General features: G+C 35.4%; 1 protein-coding gene across 1 annotated transcript; it reads left to right on the top strand.

The window, feature by feature from the left end:
- The first annotated feature begins 12311 nt into the window (after positions 1-12311).
- On the top strand, positions 12312-16760 carry LOC109095002 (transmembrane protein 26). Its single transcript, XM_042763029.1, has 3 exons — positions 12312-12820; positions 14560-14644; positions 16064-16760. The coding sequence occupies exons 1-3, from the start codon at positions 12627-12629 to the stop codon at positions 16649-16651; spliced, it is 867 nt and encodes a 288-aa protein (XP_042618963.1). The 5' UTR covers positions 12312-12626; the 3' UTR covers positions 16652-16760.
- Positions 16761-19006: the final 2246 nt, after the last annotated feature.

Below are 19006 nucleotides of genomic sequence, written 5' to 3' on the forward strand. Positions count from 1 at the left end.
TGTAATTATCTTGGGACTAAATGGGATATACATATTTTTTTTCAGTTGCAGAGCAGTTTAAATATTTTAAGTCTCACTTTAATGTCCAAGTAGTTTTTTTGGGGTCACTGTATATATAAATGTTTTAATTATACTACCGTTCAAATGTAAAAGATTTTAAAATGTTTTTAAAATAAGTCTGATTCAAAATACATCAAAAACAGTAATATATTTTGTATTTTGTAACTGTATATATATTTTTTTATTTAAAGGGTTAGTTCACTCACAAATGAAAATTAGCTTGTGTTTTACTCACCGTCGACTCATGGTCTATGAACTTCCGTTCACTCACCACCAGAGGTTACTCGCTCACTACATGGACTCTTGCACCACACCCACTGTTGCACTTCACCCTGGACTACAGTTCCCATCATCCATTGCACTGATTACGCACACACAGCTGAATGCACTGATTTCACACAAACAGCTGAAACCAATCACACATACACTATATAACACTCACTCAGATCACTTTCAAACTGCCGAGTATTGTTTAGCGCTTATCACTCTCCAAGAGATAGCTACTTTACGGAGTCACTTCTAGTTTAATCTTAGTTTGTTTAGTGACCTTCTGCCTCTGTTTATTGGATTAACCCTTTGTCTTCTGTTTTGGACCGTGTTTGCACCTCGCCGGGACTATTGCTCGTATCACTGGATTACCCCTCTTGTCACTGCCCTTCTGTTTACCGATCGAAGACCCACGCTTGTTCTAGGATTGCTCTTTGTTTTACCTGTGTTTTACCTGATTGCCATTGTTTTGCCCATGCCTGTTTATGACCACGTCTCTTAATAAAGCCTTGCATATGGATCTGCACGTCTCACGTCTCGTCAGCCCTGTAACAATTGTAGTTAGTGGGTGTTGCAGTTGAACAGTCCACATGTCGTCAAATAAAAGTCGCGCATTCATAATAAACCGTGCCGCAGACAGCTCCGGGGGATGAATAAAGGCCCCGTAGCGAATCCATGTGTTTTTGTAAGAAAAATATCCATATTTCAAATGTAATAAACACTTTACTCTCACTTCCGCTGACTGTCATACACTGAAGCAGTTCTGGTGTTGTGTGATTAGTGATGAATGTGAAGAAAGAACAAAACACCAGTCATGAATTAGAAGTACAAACCGAGGATTTGATTTTGATATAAGCCAAGAGGAGACTGGTTTTCCTTTGCTAAAGTATAGAAACTTTGCTTCTTTTGCTCTTAACAAACTCACAAAACTAGCACATCTCAGAGACTTTTTTTTTTTTTTTATATGTTGAACAATTAACATTCCAAAGTATAAACAACATGGTGTTCACATCTTCTGGAAGAACAAAAATAAAACAAAACAAACAAAAAGAAAGAAAGAAAAATAAGAGGGTATACAACAATTATCACAATAGAAAAGAGGAGTTTAGTTCTTTGAGTGTGTCCATAGTTCTGGTTGCTTTCCGATTTGAAAGACCTTGAAGAGTTTCAAAGTAAATCCTCAAATCAGCTTTGAAGTGGGAGATACTGTGCTACCTTTCTGACCATTTACATTTGTGTAAAACTTACCTAATAATATTAGAAGATTTATGTGAATCTTATCCATATCTTTTTTTTATCAAAATAAAATAAACATATCTTTTTTATATATTAATTTTAGATCCACTCAACATAGTAAATAAATATTCAACATCAATCCAGAAAAATTTAACATACATACATTCGAAAAAAAGATGCAAAACAGTCTCTACATCCATTCCACAAAAAATGCAAAATTCAGAGAGATCAGCTCTGTATCACTTGAGAAACTGCTAGTTGGATTAATTATACATATAATTTTAAGGTAAACTTCACTAAATTTATTTGTGACAGAATTTGTTATTATAAGTCCAAATCAATTTCCAGTTGATATTCTCAAAATGGTTATTCCAGAAAAACTGTACACCGAAATGTTGCAGGGCAATGAATCAAACATCTACAAAATGTATTAATACATTTTGTATCTTTAATATTGTAGGAAATCCGGTAAATAATATGGATATGCAATTTTCTGATCAATTCCCTAGTGGACCAATTTCTATAAGAAACAGAGGTCATGAAGCAAATAAAATAAATATTGATTTTGGTGATCTCATCGTTAAAGAACTGTCAAAAAACAAGCGAAAGTGGAGAGGCACCGCCGGACAGAGAAGAAACCTGGAATACCAGCAGAATATGAATTTCAAATTGAGAACTATAATAAAGTTGATGAGAAAACAGGAAACTCTGAAAAAGCAAATAATGAAACTGATAAGAGAGATGGCTGAATATAATAGGATAAATCTTGAGCTGCAAGCATTAACGAGTGACTTCATTGAAACTTAAAGCTCCAGCTCTAAAATTATAGATAAATAAAATATAAAAATATAAATAAGATTCAGATTTTTTTAGGAAGTACTGTAGCCAGTATGCAAAAAAGAGGAAAGCTGAAGAGGACACAATTTTAGTTAAAATATCTACTTTATTATCTAAAAGAGTAGAATAATTATCTGAATCCGATAAAATAGAACTCACGAAACAGAAACTTACATTTGAGGAAATTTACAAGCAAAAGGCTGAGGGAGCTTTTATTAGGTCTCGAAGGAAATGGCTTGAAGTGGGTGAAAGGAGCTCTGCTTATTTTTTTAGACTTGAGAGGCGACAAGCTAAAAATAATCATATTGAAAAATTGAGGATCAAAGGTAATATTGTGGAGGACCCTAAAATTATTTCAAATTTTTGTTTTATAGTAATTTGTATTGTACTTGTACTATTATAAAGCCTTTGATTCCCTGGAGCATGAATTTTGTTACAGACTCTTCACAAGGTGGGATTTGGTGATTTCTTTTGTAGATCTATTAAAATGCTTTATACTAATTGCAATAGCTCTATCAAACTCAGCCGCAGTACCTCTCCGAGATTTACTCTGAATTGGGGAGTCAGGCAGGGATGCCCAATTTCCCCATATCTGTTTCTGATAGCTACCGAACTTCTAAATTTGCATATCAGAGAAAGTCCTTTAAGGAATAACTGTTGATGATACTGAAGTGGTAATAAGTTGGTTTTTTGATGTTGGAGTTTTGTTTTTGTAGTTTGAATGTAATGTTTGTTTATGATTATGGAGTCTTAAGCCCTTTTCTAAAGCCTCAGGTCTTCGTCTCAACATTAACAAATGTCAGTTACTCCCAGTTGGGAATTGTTTGGAATCCTAATTAGTAATATTCCTGTAAGAGAGAGTGTTACTTATTTGGGAGTTAAAATAATCAAAGACGATAAAATCAGATGTCTTTATTTATGTTAAGTCTTTATTTTTTCACAATTGGTTTAGTAATGGGTTGTTATTAGTAAATCAGTTATTTAATAATAGAGGGACTTTATTTATGTTTACAGACTTTATCTCAAGATACAAAATACCTATTACATTAAAAGAATTCAAGGTGCTTACTAGGGCCATTCCTGCAGGTGTACATATGCTGTTCAAAAGCAGTGTATGTACTGTACATCCGCACTTTCTGTCTTTTAAAAGAGAATATTTCTACACCTTATGTTAATATCTTTAATAATGTAAGTTGGACTCAAAAATTCCTCCTTACAAATAAGATTAAGGAAATATCATATAAATGAATTCATAGAGTTTATCCAACAAAAAAATTTCTACAAAAAATTTAAAATTAATATTGATTTAAAATGCTCTTTTTGTGAATACACCACTGAAATAATTTCTCATTTGTTTTGGTCCTGTCAATATACCCAGCGTTTTTGGAATAATGTGGAGGTTTTTATTGCTGATAATATTTTAAAAACATTTTGCTTATCTTATAAACATGTGATTTTTGGTTATTATATCAAGGATCGCTCTTTAAAGGATGTTGGTTTTATTATAAATTAAATTTTATTTTTATGTAAATTTCACATTCATAAATGCAAGTTTACAAAAGTCAAACCTCTTTTTATGATGCTCGAAAAAGAGATTAAAATGTATGTAGATGTGATGTCAAAATCTAAAAATAGTAAAGCAATTAAAACAATTAATATATGCTCCACCTTTGACATTTTCACATAATAAAAAAATAAAAATAAAAAATAATAAATAATGGCGCTGACCTGCAAAGTGTATTTTTCTGTATTAAAATTGCATTGTAAAATCCTATGGAAAGGTTAATATATGTATAATATATTTGTATGTAAACTGATGCTTATGTACCCTTTCTTCTTCTTTTTTCATTTTTTAATTTACTTTTATTTTTCCTTGTTCCTTCTTGTTGGAACATGTGAAATGTTTTGTTATATAGTGAGATATGGCACTGTACATGCTACTTGTTGACAATAAAGCATTTATGAGAAAAAACGAAAAAAAAAAAAAAAAAACCCTATGCAGTCTGAGCCAGAAAGAGAATTGATTAGTTCATCTTTTGAGTCTAGGGTTTTGAGTTGTTCGTTCATCATGTGACAGCGTTCATAATCTAAACCTATGCAGTCTGAGGGAAAAAGACTTAATAATAATATAATAACCAACTTTTTAGTTAATTACCTTTGTTACCACATTCAGTGTTATGGAAAAGAACCATCATGACAGAAATTTACACATTTATAAACTGTTAGAACTTTAACTAGACTTGAGAGATTCACTAATCAATTCTCTTTCCGGCTCTGACTGCATAGGTTTAGTTTATGTGGCTGTTACATGATGAACGAACGACTCAAACCCAAAGACTCAAGAGATTAACTAATCAATTCTCTTTCCGGCTCAGACTGCACTGGTAAAGTTTATAGGGTTGTAACGTGATGAAATAACTACTCCAACCCGAAGACTTGTCAGATATAAGAGGTGAGGTGAGGTAACCATAGACTAAAGTCCCAGGTAAACAATTAATAATTTTTTTTCTGTTTCTTATACCATTATAGTTTTGTATAGTTTGTAGTGTGATCAATGTTTAATTTTATATATATATATATATATATATATATATATATATATATATATATATATATATATATATATATATATATATATATAGCTAAAATGAACGACATGAACAAAATAACTTCATGTCAAAGATTCATTTATTTTGCTGAACGAGACTCAAAGGTCCGGGTCAGTAAAATGATCCGAATTTCCAATCACTAGCATTACTTTCCGTCACAGTGTTGCCAAGTCTGCGGTTTTCCCGTGGAATTGGGCTACTTTATCACTGTTGCCGCAGGCTGTTTTTCATGTCTGCGCCATGGGTTGAAGCGACCCCAATAACGTGTATTTTATCTAGTGGTTGACCGATTTTGTTTTTTTTGACAGCCGATGCCGATATCTTGGAAAGTAGGGTGGCCGATAGCAGACAGAAAGAACTGTTAAAGAGCAGGTCATATGGTTTTTGAAAAAAATTTTCATCTCTTTTGCAGTTTATAATGTAGCTATCCTTAAATGAAAACAATCTGCAATGTTGTTAATCAAAAAAGTGCATGATAAATAAAGATATTGTCTCTCAAAAGAGAGAGCTGGTTCTGAATCTCCTTAACGAGTCGTTATATTTTCGAATCTTTTGCCTGTTACCAGTATGCGTCACTGGGTAACACATTTGCATAATCCCCACCTGCCTGCGAAATACGAACAGACCCTACATCTCAGTGTGCCTACTTATCCTACGCCCTTAAAGTATGTACTCTTTTGGTGAAGAAAAAGTACACACTTTTGAGTGTGTAGTAGAATAGTAGGCAAGCTTTGGGACATACTATCACGTCACACAATTGCAGGGCCGCTCTGTCGCACCTGTTACACGCACTGTATAATGGCCTGCCTATCATCTCGTTACAGTTAACATTCTCCACATTTAATTTAATTTAACTTCCTACCGTACTGGAGAGAAAAGTAACAGCTTGTTGATCTGCCAATCGCGGGTCTTTCATGCGGAGAACTCTGCTCATATTTTCTACATAATGCTGCATTTAAAAGTTAACGACCAAATGGATGTTTATAAAAGTTTATAAATCTGCCTTCAAAACACGCTAAAAGAGTCGCGCGATAACGTGCGTCATCACTATGACACGACATTAGTTCTGGCTTTTGTTCTCACAGCGCTCGTTCTGGGACTGAACCCGGCAATGTTAAGCCCCTTTCACACTGTACGTCTGACCCGGAAAATTGCCTGAACATTGCTGGGTCGCCTTCTGTGTGAAAGCAAACACGTCCCGGGATTGATTCCGGGATTGGTCCCGGGTCGGGGACCTAGTAACATTGCCGGGTTCAGTCCCGGAACGAGCGCTGTGTGAACAAAAGCCAGATCTAATGCCGTAAAGGGTGTGTTGTAGTGATGACGCACGACTCTTTTAGCATGTTTTGAAGGCAGATTTATAAACTTGTATAAACATCCATTTGGTCGTTAACTTTTAGCGAGTGTTTTGAATGAAGATCAACGTTCGTGATGAAACAAATATGTGCAAACTGTAATGAAGCAGAGATCAGTTAGTTCCTCACTTTCCGTGCTGAAGCTGAGATCGTTCACCAGCTTAAGTGAAAGTTAACGTGCCTGGCGTTTTCGACTCGTACATTACACGTCACACCCTGATGTCACGTGTCTTCACGGGACCTTTACGGGTTGTGTGTGAACGTGCGCACATATTCCGGGTAATCACTGGCAGTGTGAAAGTGCAAAATCTAGCGACCCGGGAACAATTGCCGGAACACATTACCTGTGTATTTTCCGGAATTGCAGTGTGAAAGGGGCTTTACTGGGTCCCCAACCCAGGATCAATCCCGGGACGTGTTTGCTTTCACACAGAAGGTGATCCGGCAATTTTCCGGGTCCAACGTGCAGTGTGAAAGGGGCTTAACTGAAGTAGGTCTGATAATTCACTGTGAACCTACTATTTCCTAAGAATGTATTGATTATTGTATACTGATGTTGTTCTAATCACTTTGTTTAATAATTAAAGAATGTAGTATAGCACACAGACTTTATAATCATTGTGAAATTGTTGTTTATTGTGCTGCACCGGTAATTATAGGGTTAATGCGGGAGAGACGAGCGAGTTAGGCTGGTGCTCCTGTGATACAACTGTTCTGCGTTCTGATTAAAAGTTAAGACAAACATTACAGTAGACATATTTTGGTTTACAAACTGTATTGTTTCATCAGTTAGTCACGTTAGCACTCAGCTAACGTATCCACCAAGTGTTCACAGTTTAGCAGTTAAACTTTAGCTGTGGGCACGATTCGCTTGCATAAGTTTTTGTATTTTAAGTCATTATTATAAGAACGGATTGCAGCACTTCATTATCTTTTTATGTAAAGTTGCTTTGTCAATGGTAGGGCAGGCTAACTGTCTGGCTCAAGGACTCCTCTCTGTGCCAATCACAACAGGCTTGGCCAGCTGACCAATCAGAGCAGAGTAGGCTTATGGAAGGGAGGGGTTTGCTCCGAACTTGCTTGTTTCGAAATCATTGGCAAATGACTCTAATATTAAATGTATATTTTGAGAAAATTACAATGTTTTCTGACCTTAGATGCATTTAAACCTGTTGTATGGGACTCCAACACAATATTAGGACACTTTAAAATACCATATGACCTGCTCTTTAATTAACTATGACAGCGAACAAGAGAGAGAATGTGAGCACTGTGTGTTCAGGCCACTGATCTATATATGACTGGATCGCTCATCTATATTATAGATCAGTGGTTCAGGCGCTGCCATTCTCAGCGCCGTCAAAATAAAGGTCCCGCCTCGAACACATCGGCCAAGCACAAAAATTTATCAGCCGATGCTGATATTTGAAGCATTGGCGATATATCAGTCAACCACTAATTTTATCCCTCGAAACGCGGTTAATTTGGTATAGTTTTGAGTAGTAATTGGGCGGGTTTTGTTGTGAACACCTAGCAACCCTTTCCGTCAAGCAGGTAATGTATTATTACTAACATAGCGGACTCATCGAAAAATACTTTGGCATCATGTATTAAAGAGAAAATAATTACCGCATCCGATGTTTAAGTGAATAAAATAGCCATTGAATTTGACAGCCTTACTTACTGGAGGTCCGCAACTATTGACGTCTCTCTCACAGGAGGTGTGTGTGTGTGTGTGTGTGTGTGTGTGTGTGTGTGTTTGTGTGCAGGTGATGTAAAAGAGCAAAGCAGGCATTTGGACCAAAACACTGTGAGGTAAGGGAGGGGGGACTAAAATCTTTCTAAACTTAAACGCATTTTTGCTCCGTTTGTGTTGTTTAACTACTTACACAATTATTTAAAGTATGAAACATTGTTAATCATAATTTTAGGGGGACCAACCCTCAGATATGCTGATTTGCAGCTCAAGGAGCATTTATTGTTATTATTATCAATGTCAAAAACTGTTTTGTACGATTTTTTTCAGTATTCTTTGATGAATAGAAAGTTCAAAAGAACAGCATTTAGCTGAAAAAGAAAGCTTTTGTAACATTATAAATGTCTTTACTGTTACTTTTTGATCAAGTTAGGGTGGGTTAAGCACTGGAAAAATTATATTGTAAGGCTTAATCTGTTTCCATCATTGTTAACCATTGTTGGCTGTGTTTCTTTGGGTGTTCTGTGTATACATACAATCTTGTACATTAACGTCTGATGCGTTATCGCTTATATAAAGACACTGACAGCATCCTACATCATAGACAGCCTCTGCTGAGGAGACTATAAAGGCAACTGAGTGTTGATGGACCATTTCATCAAAAGCTATCATTCACAGATATCCGCTCTCCCCTGAGAGATCTGAAAGTGTAGGCATTTTCTCATCCTCTCCCCTCATGAAAATGCTGATGATTTCATGAAGGAGAATGACAGAAGCACTCTGAGAGGGTCCATAAATAGCAGTGGGTAGTGAGGTTGATGGGCCTAGCAAGGAGTAGGGATGGATTTCTTAATGACCAAAATAAATGGGCTACTCATTCCATCCACAAACACAGTTTGTCTTCACCTGAATTCCCCTCTGACAGCCTGTCCTCCCTAAACAAATGTTCACTTCTGATTTAGTGTGCCACTCTCTAGATTTATTGTAAATAAATGGGCTACTCAATATCATTCCTGCAGGTGGCACCATATACAGTCACACATAGATGTCACTGACACTATTATATAATGTGAAGAACTCTGAAATGTTAAAGGGATCTTTAACATTTTCCTTAGTTGTCAATTATAATCATCAAAATTAAAAGAAATAAAAAATTTGAAATATATCAGTCTGTGTGTAATGAATAAATATAATATACAAGTTTCACTTTTTGAATGGAATTAGTGAAATAAATCAACTTTTTGATGATATTCTAATTATATGACCAGCACCTCTATGATGCAATTTAAATTTTTCCTTTCTCTTTGGAGTGTTACAAGCTCTTGGTGCATAAAGAATATTTGTAAAGTTGCAAAGACTAAAATCTCAAATCCAAAGAGATATTCTTTATACCACACCCTCCCCGCTAAAACGGCTCGTCCTAACATGCCCCCACATCTCTACGTCACTATGTGGGAAGATTTGCATAATGCCGCCCAAATGTTCACGCAAAGGAAGAAGGCGTAACTTTTATTCTCTCTGTTGCCACCGCTGCCTTGTTGTGGAATCGCTGTGTGTTTCGTTGTGAAAGCGAAACTACTTTGTTTGGCCTTCCAAAAGAGGACACGACTAGAAGTCAGTGGTTAAGTTGTATTTCAACACTGTTCCAGAAAAGTCCAACCCAAATATTCAGATGTGTGCTGCGCATTTTATGGAGGATAAGGACTGTTTCCTGAACCAGTAACCTGGAGTGCGTCTGTGGCTCAACGGCTGTTTCTACAAAGTTGGGCAGTTCAAACTTTGCAAGGACAGTCTGGCGCTTCTGACTCACAGCCTGTAGGTACGTCTTTTATATTTAAATAATTTGCCAATGATGATTCAAATGCGATTTTTGAGAAGTAGAGTAGGCTTGTTGTTTCTCAGATCACAAATGCAGACATGGTTTTATGTTTACGCAGCGCGATACGCAATGCAATGTGTAAAAATACAGTATAAGTCATTATAATCAGTAATTATGTCCCCACTGGATGCAACAAATGCCTTGTTTGTAATGAGTTTATTGGTTTTTTCTCGTCTAGTGATGTCCGGATCACGAACGAATCTTTCTATTTAACCGGATCTTCTTAGTGAAAAATAATCTGAAAAAATAACGTCTCCAGTAGGCACTAATCCACAAATTAGTTATGTTATTAGGTTTATAAACGTGCCTTACACTCCCTCTTAAGCGAAATAAACCATTATTCTGAGTCATTCACTCCTAACAGTACATTGACTGAACTGCTGAAAGAGAACCGATGATGAGAGCAGCTGGACTGAGTCTCTTGCTGCTGACCTGGGAGAGAAGGCATAGTATGTTAATGGGTGTAACATTTCCGTCACACGCTTGAGACATTCGGCCAATCACAACGCACTGGATAGCTGGCCAATCATAGCACACCTAGCTTTTTCAGAACAATGAGTTTCGTAAAAATCAACGCGTTTCAGAAAGGCGGGGCACAGAGGAAAAACAGTAATGTACATTAAATGGAAAATAATGTTTTTTGTATAAACACATTGCATTACACCAAATACACAAAATAATGTTCTTTTTAGCAGCATCATATGACCCCTTTAATGTAATTTATTATTATTGTTATTTTTTGATGTGTATTATTTTGATTTTAATGTAATGTTGTGTTTTATTTTTTATTAGTTATTTCTAGAAGTTACAATTCTGCTTTGTGTCACGAGCCTCTCAAGCACAACTTGCTAAACATACAGCACAGTTTTTGGTTCATTTTGAGTTGGACATGATGTAAAAGTAATAACCTTGAGTCAAGTTAATTCAGAGACAGCTCCGATTCACTAGAAAGACCCAGCTCATAAGAATCATTCACCCAGGAATCATACTATGCTACATTTTTTGATTCACTACAGAGAATTTGCTCATAGGGACTGGACGGTTATGCTCACTGAACTATACAAATGTTTTCTAGTGTAGATCAGTGGTTCTGCTGCATTTTTGTGATTCATTAAAAAGAATAAAGCCTACGGGAATTGGAATACACTAGTAGTAGCTATGTTTCATGGTATTCAGCAGTACAGTGATTTCATATGATTTGTAACATTTCATAATTATGTAATTTCATTATGATAATATGTGTTTATTCATCAGAGTGCTGATATAGAATCAGTCAATAGTGGTGGGGATTTTCTGGTGAATCTTTCTGCACGTTCTTTCACCAGAATGTGAAGTTTTGAGTGAGTCATTTGAACCATTCATTCAACTGATTTGTAAACAAATGGTTAAACTCTGATTCATTCATTGTCAAAACAAGTCACTGTCCTAATGAGAGAGACACTGAATCATTTACTCAGTCATTCAAAATGTGGATAAATCCATGCATACTGTAAGATACAATAGGTAGTACATTTGATTTGAAACTTACTTTGTGACCATCAAATAAGTACATAAACAGTATAGCCTTCAAAACATTACAAAACCGAGATTTGTTTCAGTGTAGATTAATTTGTTTTAATTTTTTTTTGTCATGTCTGAAAACTTGTAACAAAAATCACAAGAACCGATTCTGAATACTATTATTAATAGCATATGATCCCATGTCCACTGTAAAGGTTGCATTGCCTATGTTTTTCTAGTGTCTTATCACGCCCATGTTGGGTGGTACTACTGTGGCATGGTGGAATCAGGGTGTGTATGTGTAAAATGTGTCTGAAAATGCCGTCTGAAAGACTGGCTCCTCATTGCAGATAACTTTGTTCTTGGGGTCCTTAAGGATAACATCATAATGGATGATCATACAGCAGCAGGAAGTGTTATCTGTGACATGTTCAGTCACAATAACCTCAAATGCACACAAACACAAAAAAAAAAAAAAAAAAAAAAAAATTCAGGCACACACACACTCCATCCTACTCTTTCCCAAAAGGCTGCTTTTTATCTATACAAGACACACACACACCCATTCATATCCAGAAGCAGTCCTTGAAACCTCAGGGGGGATAAGTTGTGTTTGCAGTTAAAAAGGACTGTCTCCGACTTAGGGGCAGACAGAGGGTTGTGGGTATGGTAGAAGCTTTTTTTTTTGTAAATCTATGAAAACATGTGGGATATATTTTATAACAGTCACTTGAGTATTTGAATCTGAATCCTTTGGCTGAACCCACTGAAAGTAAGTCTGGTATAATTTTATACTGTTGCATTGAGATTTAAGGAAATCTTAAGTAAGTTGTCTTTGTGGAAATGTCTTTGAGTACTTGTATAATATTAAGCATTTGTTTATCAAATTTTAATTTTTCACAGGAGACTATCAGATATGTATTTTATTTATTGATTTATTAAATAAGACCACATAATTTTTTGCATTACTTTATGAACTTTATCCAATGATTAACTTATCAATGAATAAATAATTCAAACTGTTCCTTTGAAAACATAAACGGTATGTTTTTAGAGGCACATGCATGTTTAGTATTTTATTTCATTTGTATACAAGAACAAAAGCATTATATATATATATATAAGAAAACCCTTTTTTCTTTGCCCTTCAGTTCTGTCTGTCTGGTTCAGACTGCGTTGATTGAACAATGTGCCGGGTTCTGAACATCTTATTGGCTCTTCTGAGTCGCATCCTGTTTGCGGTGCATGGCCTCCTGATAGTGTGGCGTGTAGTGGTGGTGACTGGCAAAACCTCCTATTGGCTTCTGCTGATGGGGGTGACACTGCTGGGGGTGGAGATGGCCATCACTATCAAATACACACGCAATGCTGAATGGAAATGGTGAGGTTATGCTATAATCCTATGAATGACATAAATATACTGACAGTGATCTCACTGAAATTATTGCAAAATTTTACATAAATATTGGTGCATAGTGCTGTAAATGAATTTGTTAAATAAAATAGTAAAAAAAAAGTAAATAGAATTTATATATGTATGTATGTATATGTATAGATTTTTTAATGGTTTTGGAAGAAGCCTTTTATGCTCATCAATGCTGCATTAATTTGATCAAAAATAAAATAAAAACTGTACTGTTGTGAAATATTATTACAATTAAAACAAAACAGCTGTTTTCTATTTTAATATATTTTAATTTATTACTGTGATGGCAAAGCTGAATTTTCAGCACACAATCCTTCAAAAATAATTCTAAAATGCTTATTTGATGCTCAAGAAACATAATTATTATCAATGTTGAAAACCTTTTTGCTGCTTACTTTTGTGGAAACCATGATACATTATATTTCAGGATTCTTTAATGAATAGTAAGTTTAAATGAACAGCATTTTTAAGTAGACATCTTTTGTAAAATTATAAATTTCTATACTGTCACTTTTAATCAATTCACTGAATCTTTGCTGAGTAAAAGTATGAATTGTTTTTTTCAAATAACAAACAAAATGTTTACTGACCTCACACTTTTGAACAATAGCGTAACATGTAGTTTAAAAATGAAGATTAAAAGCAAGGCAATCAATTTATAAAGACATAATGTCATTACACACTTTTGAGGTCTCTGACCTGATCAGACCAGCCACATTATGTATTGTTATATATAAGATATCTTTTATTTATCAATGAATTGTTTAGTTATATAATTGTAATGTTATGTTTTGTGAAAGAAAAAATAAAAATAAAAAAAAAAATCATGGTAATTTGGAACAACACGTGGGTGAGTAAACAATGACAGATTTTTCCCTTTTTGGTGACTCTTTTCACTAGGACATGATGTGTTTGGCAAAAATAGTTTTCTCAACTGTCTTGACAGTCTCAGAAAAAGGAGAATCCGTTATTCCTTTTTTAAAATAAATTTACTGAGTTATTCCAAATGTTCTAGTACAAAAAGACACAGGGCTCAGAAGCAGGGTGCCTAAATAATGATTAACACTAACGAGAATGTGGGAAGTTACACTGGTTTCTTCTAGCTTGGCACTTCAGTCTGTCTTGCGTGGACGGGTGATAATAATAACCCCTTCTCTCGACAAAGAAAAAAACAAACTTTGCATTCACACAGAGCAGCACATTATCACATTCAGTCAGACTTGATTCTGTTTTTGGTTAATTTATGCATTTAGTTTGAGTTTGATATGGGAATGTACATTGAAATTGATGTGGTAGGATGACCTGCTGAGATCCTTCTTACCTCTGTCTTTCTCATCAACCTCTTCGCTTTACCATGTTTTCCATCTGAACCTTTCTATTTCTCCTTCTCTGCCGTGCTACTTTTCTATGCATACTATCTTTCTCCTGCACACTACACTTTGAAGTCTCTGTGCTCTTTAGAGAGGCTTGCCTGTGTCAGTGGGGATTTGCATAGCTAATGGGAGTAATTTGCAGTCTGCTTTGGGGTGGTGTGCCTGCAGCAACGGACTCTGTGGTGTGACCCAGCTTTAACACCCAATCAGAAGAATCTGACACACATACAACTGTTTGGTGGCTTTAGTAGAAAGTAAAGAATAGGCATGCTCATCCATCCATCCATCCATCCATAAATGTGATCATCCACTCTTCTGCAGGTTCTCACCTATGGTGTTTCTATATCTGAGCACTGTGATTCCCTCGGTCTGGTTCCTGGAACTGAGCCTCCTACAGTCCAATCTGGTAAAGTGGTAAAGAATTCAGTTTCACCTTTGACCTGTGGGCCTTGTACAAAAGCACCAACACTTATAATCACAGCAGCACGAACATGCCGGTTATCCTGTCCACCTTATTTTTCTCGTAAGAGATGGCCGCCCATTTGTAAATTTCATGTGTCTGCTGAAAACAGCTCGTTTTGCTGCTTGATATTACAAATTGGTGTGTCTTACGTTACAATTTTAATGTGTTATTTTAACTATGAACACACTGGTTTGTAGTGCAAACAGTTTTATCGTTTACTGCACTCTGTTATTCTTCTTGTTATTTCCCTACAGCGGCTAATGAACTGGAAGTCTCACACATTCACAAAAAACGGCATACTTTTGCGTTGAAAAATAAGGTGGATAACACCTTATTGTCTGCAACAGTTATCAGGACCTGTAGGGAAGGATTCAGGAAAGATTCAAGTCTGTATTACAAAATTTGACTCTAAAAATATTGAAGTATGTCCAATAACTTTCTAAAAAAAATAATTGAACCAGATTATAATCTTTTAAAGAAACAAATATTTAAGAAATTTCTTTGTTTTTTAAATTAAGTTCTAAAATATATTCTTAAGTTCGTCTTAATTTTTGTCTTAAGAATAAAATGACAGGCTTTAATATTTGATTATATAATAGCCAAGTAATGAAGTTGTCTAATACAACAAATTCTACTTAAACACTGGTAAATCTTAACAATACATTTATTGAAAAATGTATCCATCATAAACATCTATGCTGCAATGCTTAATATTCAAAATAACCCAATAAATGGATTAAATACTTTTCCACAAATTTTAGTTCTTAAAGTAATTTTTTCTATTGAACAATCTTAAGAAAAACTGCTAGAAACACTTGTAAAAAGTATTTTTGGAATTGCAAAGTATTTGTAACATCTTAAGTTTATAGCCAAGTTCCAGTGTTTTTATATAGTTACATGAAATGCTGTTGATCCTGTCTGAGGTTTTTAAAGGTTTAGACTTTACCTCCATATCCTTCTGTCAGCTTTGTATTGGAATAATCAGAATATTTTTAAATACTGATGACTGTGATAATTGTTTTTTTGTTGTGACTTTGTGTGGGTGGAAAGCTGGGTGTTTTGTAAGAATATGCTGCAAAAGCTAATAAGTGACTTTACTGAAAAGCTTTTATGAAACCATATCATCTCAGTTGTCCTCTTTCATTAAGTTAATCCTCCAGTGGATCTTTTGTTGAGGCAGTCCAATTAGTCAAAGCAATCATTTTTCCTTATAAACTGTTTGAACCTTTTTAATCTGGTATTACAATAACATCTTAATAACAATTTTGATTCATCCATTCAAATTATCACAGTCTTGCTGTGTGCTCTCACTGTCTGCTCTGTTACCATGGTGATTTGCCTATTTGTGTGTGTGTGAGACAGGGGTGTGCAGAACCTGATCCTGCGAACTGTGTGAGGGCTCTGGAGCAGACCATGTTGATCGTTTTGTTTCTGGGCCGCTGGCTGATGCCGAAGGGTGACATGTCATGTGACCAGCTATCCCAGCTCCTCATGGTTTATTTGGGGCTTGGAGATTATTTCCTGGACATCTTTGAGACGTTTAGGGATTCACAAGTGAAAACCAATCGGTCTGTGATCATTGTTGGGCTAAGTTTGTTCTCCTGGGCCTTGATGCAGTTTCCTCTTGTTCTTACCCAAACCAGCCGTCCCAAAGTCCAAGAGGAAGGTCAGTCAGAGCCTGCAAAGCCTGGGCGAGCTGGCTGGACCATGTCCTGCTGCTCTAGTGAAGTCTGGAGCCTTCTGCTAACGGTGGGTCTGCAGGATGGACCATTTCTGATTTACCGTCTGTACCTCATGATAAGTGAGAGGGTTCTGAGCCAGAAGATGGTGTTCTTCACATGCAAGAACATCCTCATTGTTTTGCTGGAGGTCTACAGGATCTGTGTTGTTCTCTTGGAGCAGCGCAATCCAGGGGGCAAAACTGAGTCATGGACACTCAGAATGGAATGATGAAGGACTTATCTATCTATCTATCTATCTATCTATCTATCTATCTATCTATCTATCTATCTATCTATCTATCTATCTATCTATCTATCTATCTATCTATCTATCTATCTATCTATCTACCCTTATGAAAAAGAAGTTTATTCAAGTGTGCTATTAGTATACTTCTTTTAAACTAAAAATAGGAAAGTATGCTTTTAGTTTACTTTTTATGTACTCCTCAGAAATAAACTTAGAATGACATTTAAGTATACTTGACTTATACTTACAAAAAGTCTAAATATATTTGACCTACTGTATACTTGTGCTCCTAGAATCCATGTTTTCATTGTTATACGGTAGAAGGCGCTAGTACACATCTTCTGTACAGAATTTCCAAGAAAATACAAGTGAAGAAGAAAAAGAAACAACCGATACTAACACATGTAATCTAACATGATCATCTGACATGAAACAGCATCAAAACTGTAACGTTATGGAATAAAATGTTGACCTATGAAGAGGTAATAATTACAGTCAAGCTTTGGGGTGTTGATCGACTCCATCTACGTTTTGATTATCATTCTGAATCCAATTCATAGTCTTTTTTTCAGCTTTTTGTTCAAAATGTTATTTCTTTATTTTTAATGAAACTTACCCACATTAAAGTGTTCAAAAGAATGCATGAAGCTTGAATAAAATGTGTTTGTTTACAAGCAGATACCCTGTTCTTTCTTTGGATGTTTTGTATGTTCAGATATTCATATAACAAAATATATACAAATTAAAACCTAAATAGGGACATAGTAGAATACTTAGCCTATGATGTAAAGTTCACTTAAAGAAAACTTATGAGTATACTTGCAGTATGAAACTACTAAACTAGTAGTTTACTGAGACTATATTTCAAAGTGTACAAAGTATTTAATTAGTAAACTATCAGTATACCTAGAAGTTCACTTTTAGTATAATTGCAGTACAAACTTCAAACATAGAGGTAAACTAGTAGTGTACTCAAAGTTTGCTACTGTTATACTAAAAGCATGCTTAAAAGTAAACTTTTATATAGTAGAAAGTGGGCCAATTTAGTTCCAAGGAGTATTGAAACAGTACACTTACAAGTATACTACTAGCACACTGATATTTGTATACTTGCTACATAAAGTATACTTAAAAATATACTTGAACTTTACTTAAGTATACTTAATAAAATAAACTTGAAGTATACTACTTTTTGTTAAGGGTATCTATCTATCTGTCTTTCTGTCTGTCTGTCTGTCTATCTTTAAGGTGACCTTATCTTTAAATCTGTCTGTATAGACAGAATAAAAAAAATAGTGCCTTGTATGCTTAAAAGTTTTGGAAGGTTAAATCTTATCATAAACATCTCAATTAGATTCAAAGCTTTAGATTCTGAGATTGTATTATTTAAAAAAATCTCACAGCTAGCATGGACAGCACAAAGAGCACAATTGGTAACAGTTGCTGTACCACATGAGGCCAGCAGATGGTAGTGTGAACAAACTAAATGTAAGCAGAGCTATATGATGAAATTCGGAAATCACTCTGGAGATCATGGCGCATCTTCAACTGAACCCTGACGCACACCCTCTGCACACAGCAACCTGTGACATTTTAGCATCTAATATCAGATCAATGGGTAACAAATCAGTTTCTGAGTGCTTCCTGATGTTTGTGAAGGATCTGTCCACGGCTGTCTCATTACTCAAAGTTCAAGCCTTCCTTCTTGCTCAGAACTCTTGTATCTTTTTGACGGTGACATGTTTGATTGAAGTACTGTCATAAAGACCAAAATAGCATGCTACAAAATCTGTGAGATTGGAATGCAGACCTGCTGTCAATCGTGGGTTCAAAAGCAGAAAGCAGTGGTTTATTAGAATGGCAGCTAATTAGGATATCAGTAAGAATAAAAACACAAATCATGTAATTTTTGTTATTATTGTTTGATTTTGTAAGGTGTTATATTTGTGTATATGCTTGATTATTGTTTGTTTTGTGATATATGTGATAGGTGGAAGAGATAGAGGGGAGAAATTAAAATGGGGGTCTTTCATTAGTGTTGTTCTGTCACAAAATCTTTCTTTCCTGTGATGGCTGACAGTGTCTGTGACAAAAAAGGAAGACAGAGAGGGAGACCTTTCTTGTTTTTTTTTTAAATAAATAAATATTTCTCTCTGTGTCTGTCTCTCACTCTCTTTCTCTGTACTCGGCTCCCCGTTAAAATACATCAGCAACAATTAAAGTCCCCTTAGAACAACCTAACACAATGAAACTGTCCTGCATTTTTCCTACGACCCCTTGGCTCCCCAGAGTGCAATTTTCATTTTCAAAGTCCTCTCCCCAAAATTGAATACCCTG

Source organism: Cyprinus carpio, chromosome A8, assembly GCF_018340385.1.
Source record: "Cyprinus carpio isolate SPL01 chromosome A8, ASM1834038v1, whole genome shotgun sequence".
Taxonomy (NCBI): Eukaryota; Metazoa; Chordata; class Actinopteri; order Cypriniformes; family Cyprinidae; genus Cyprinus; species Cyprinus carpio.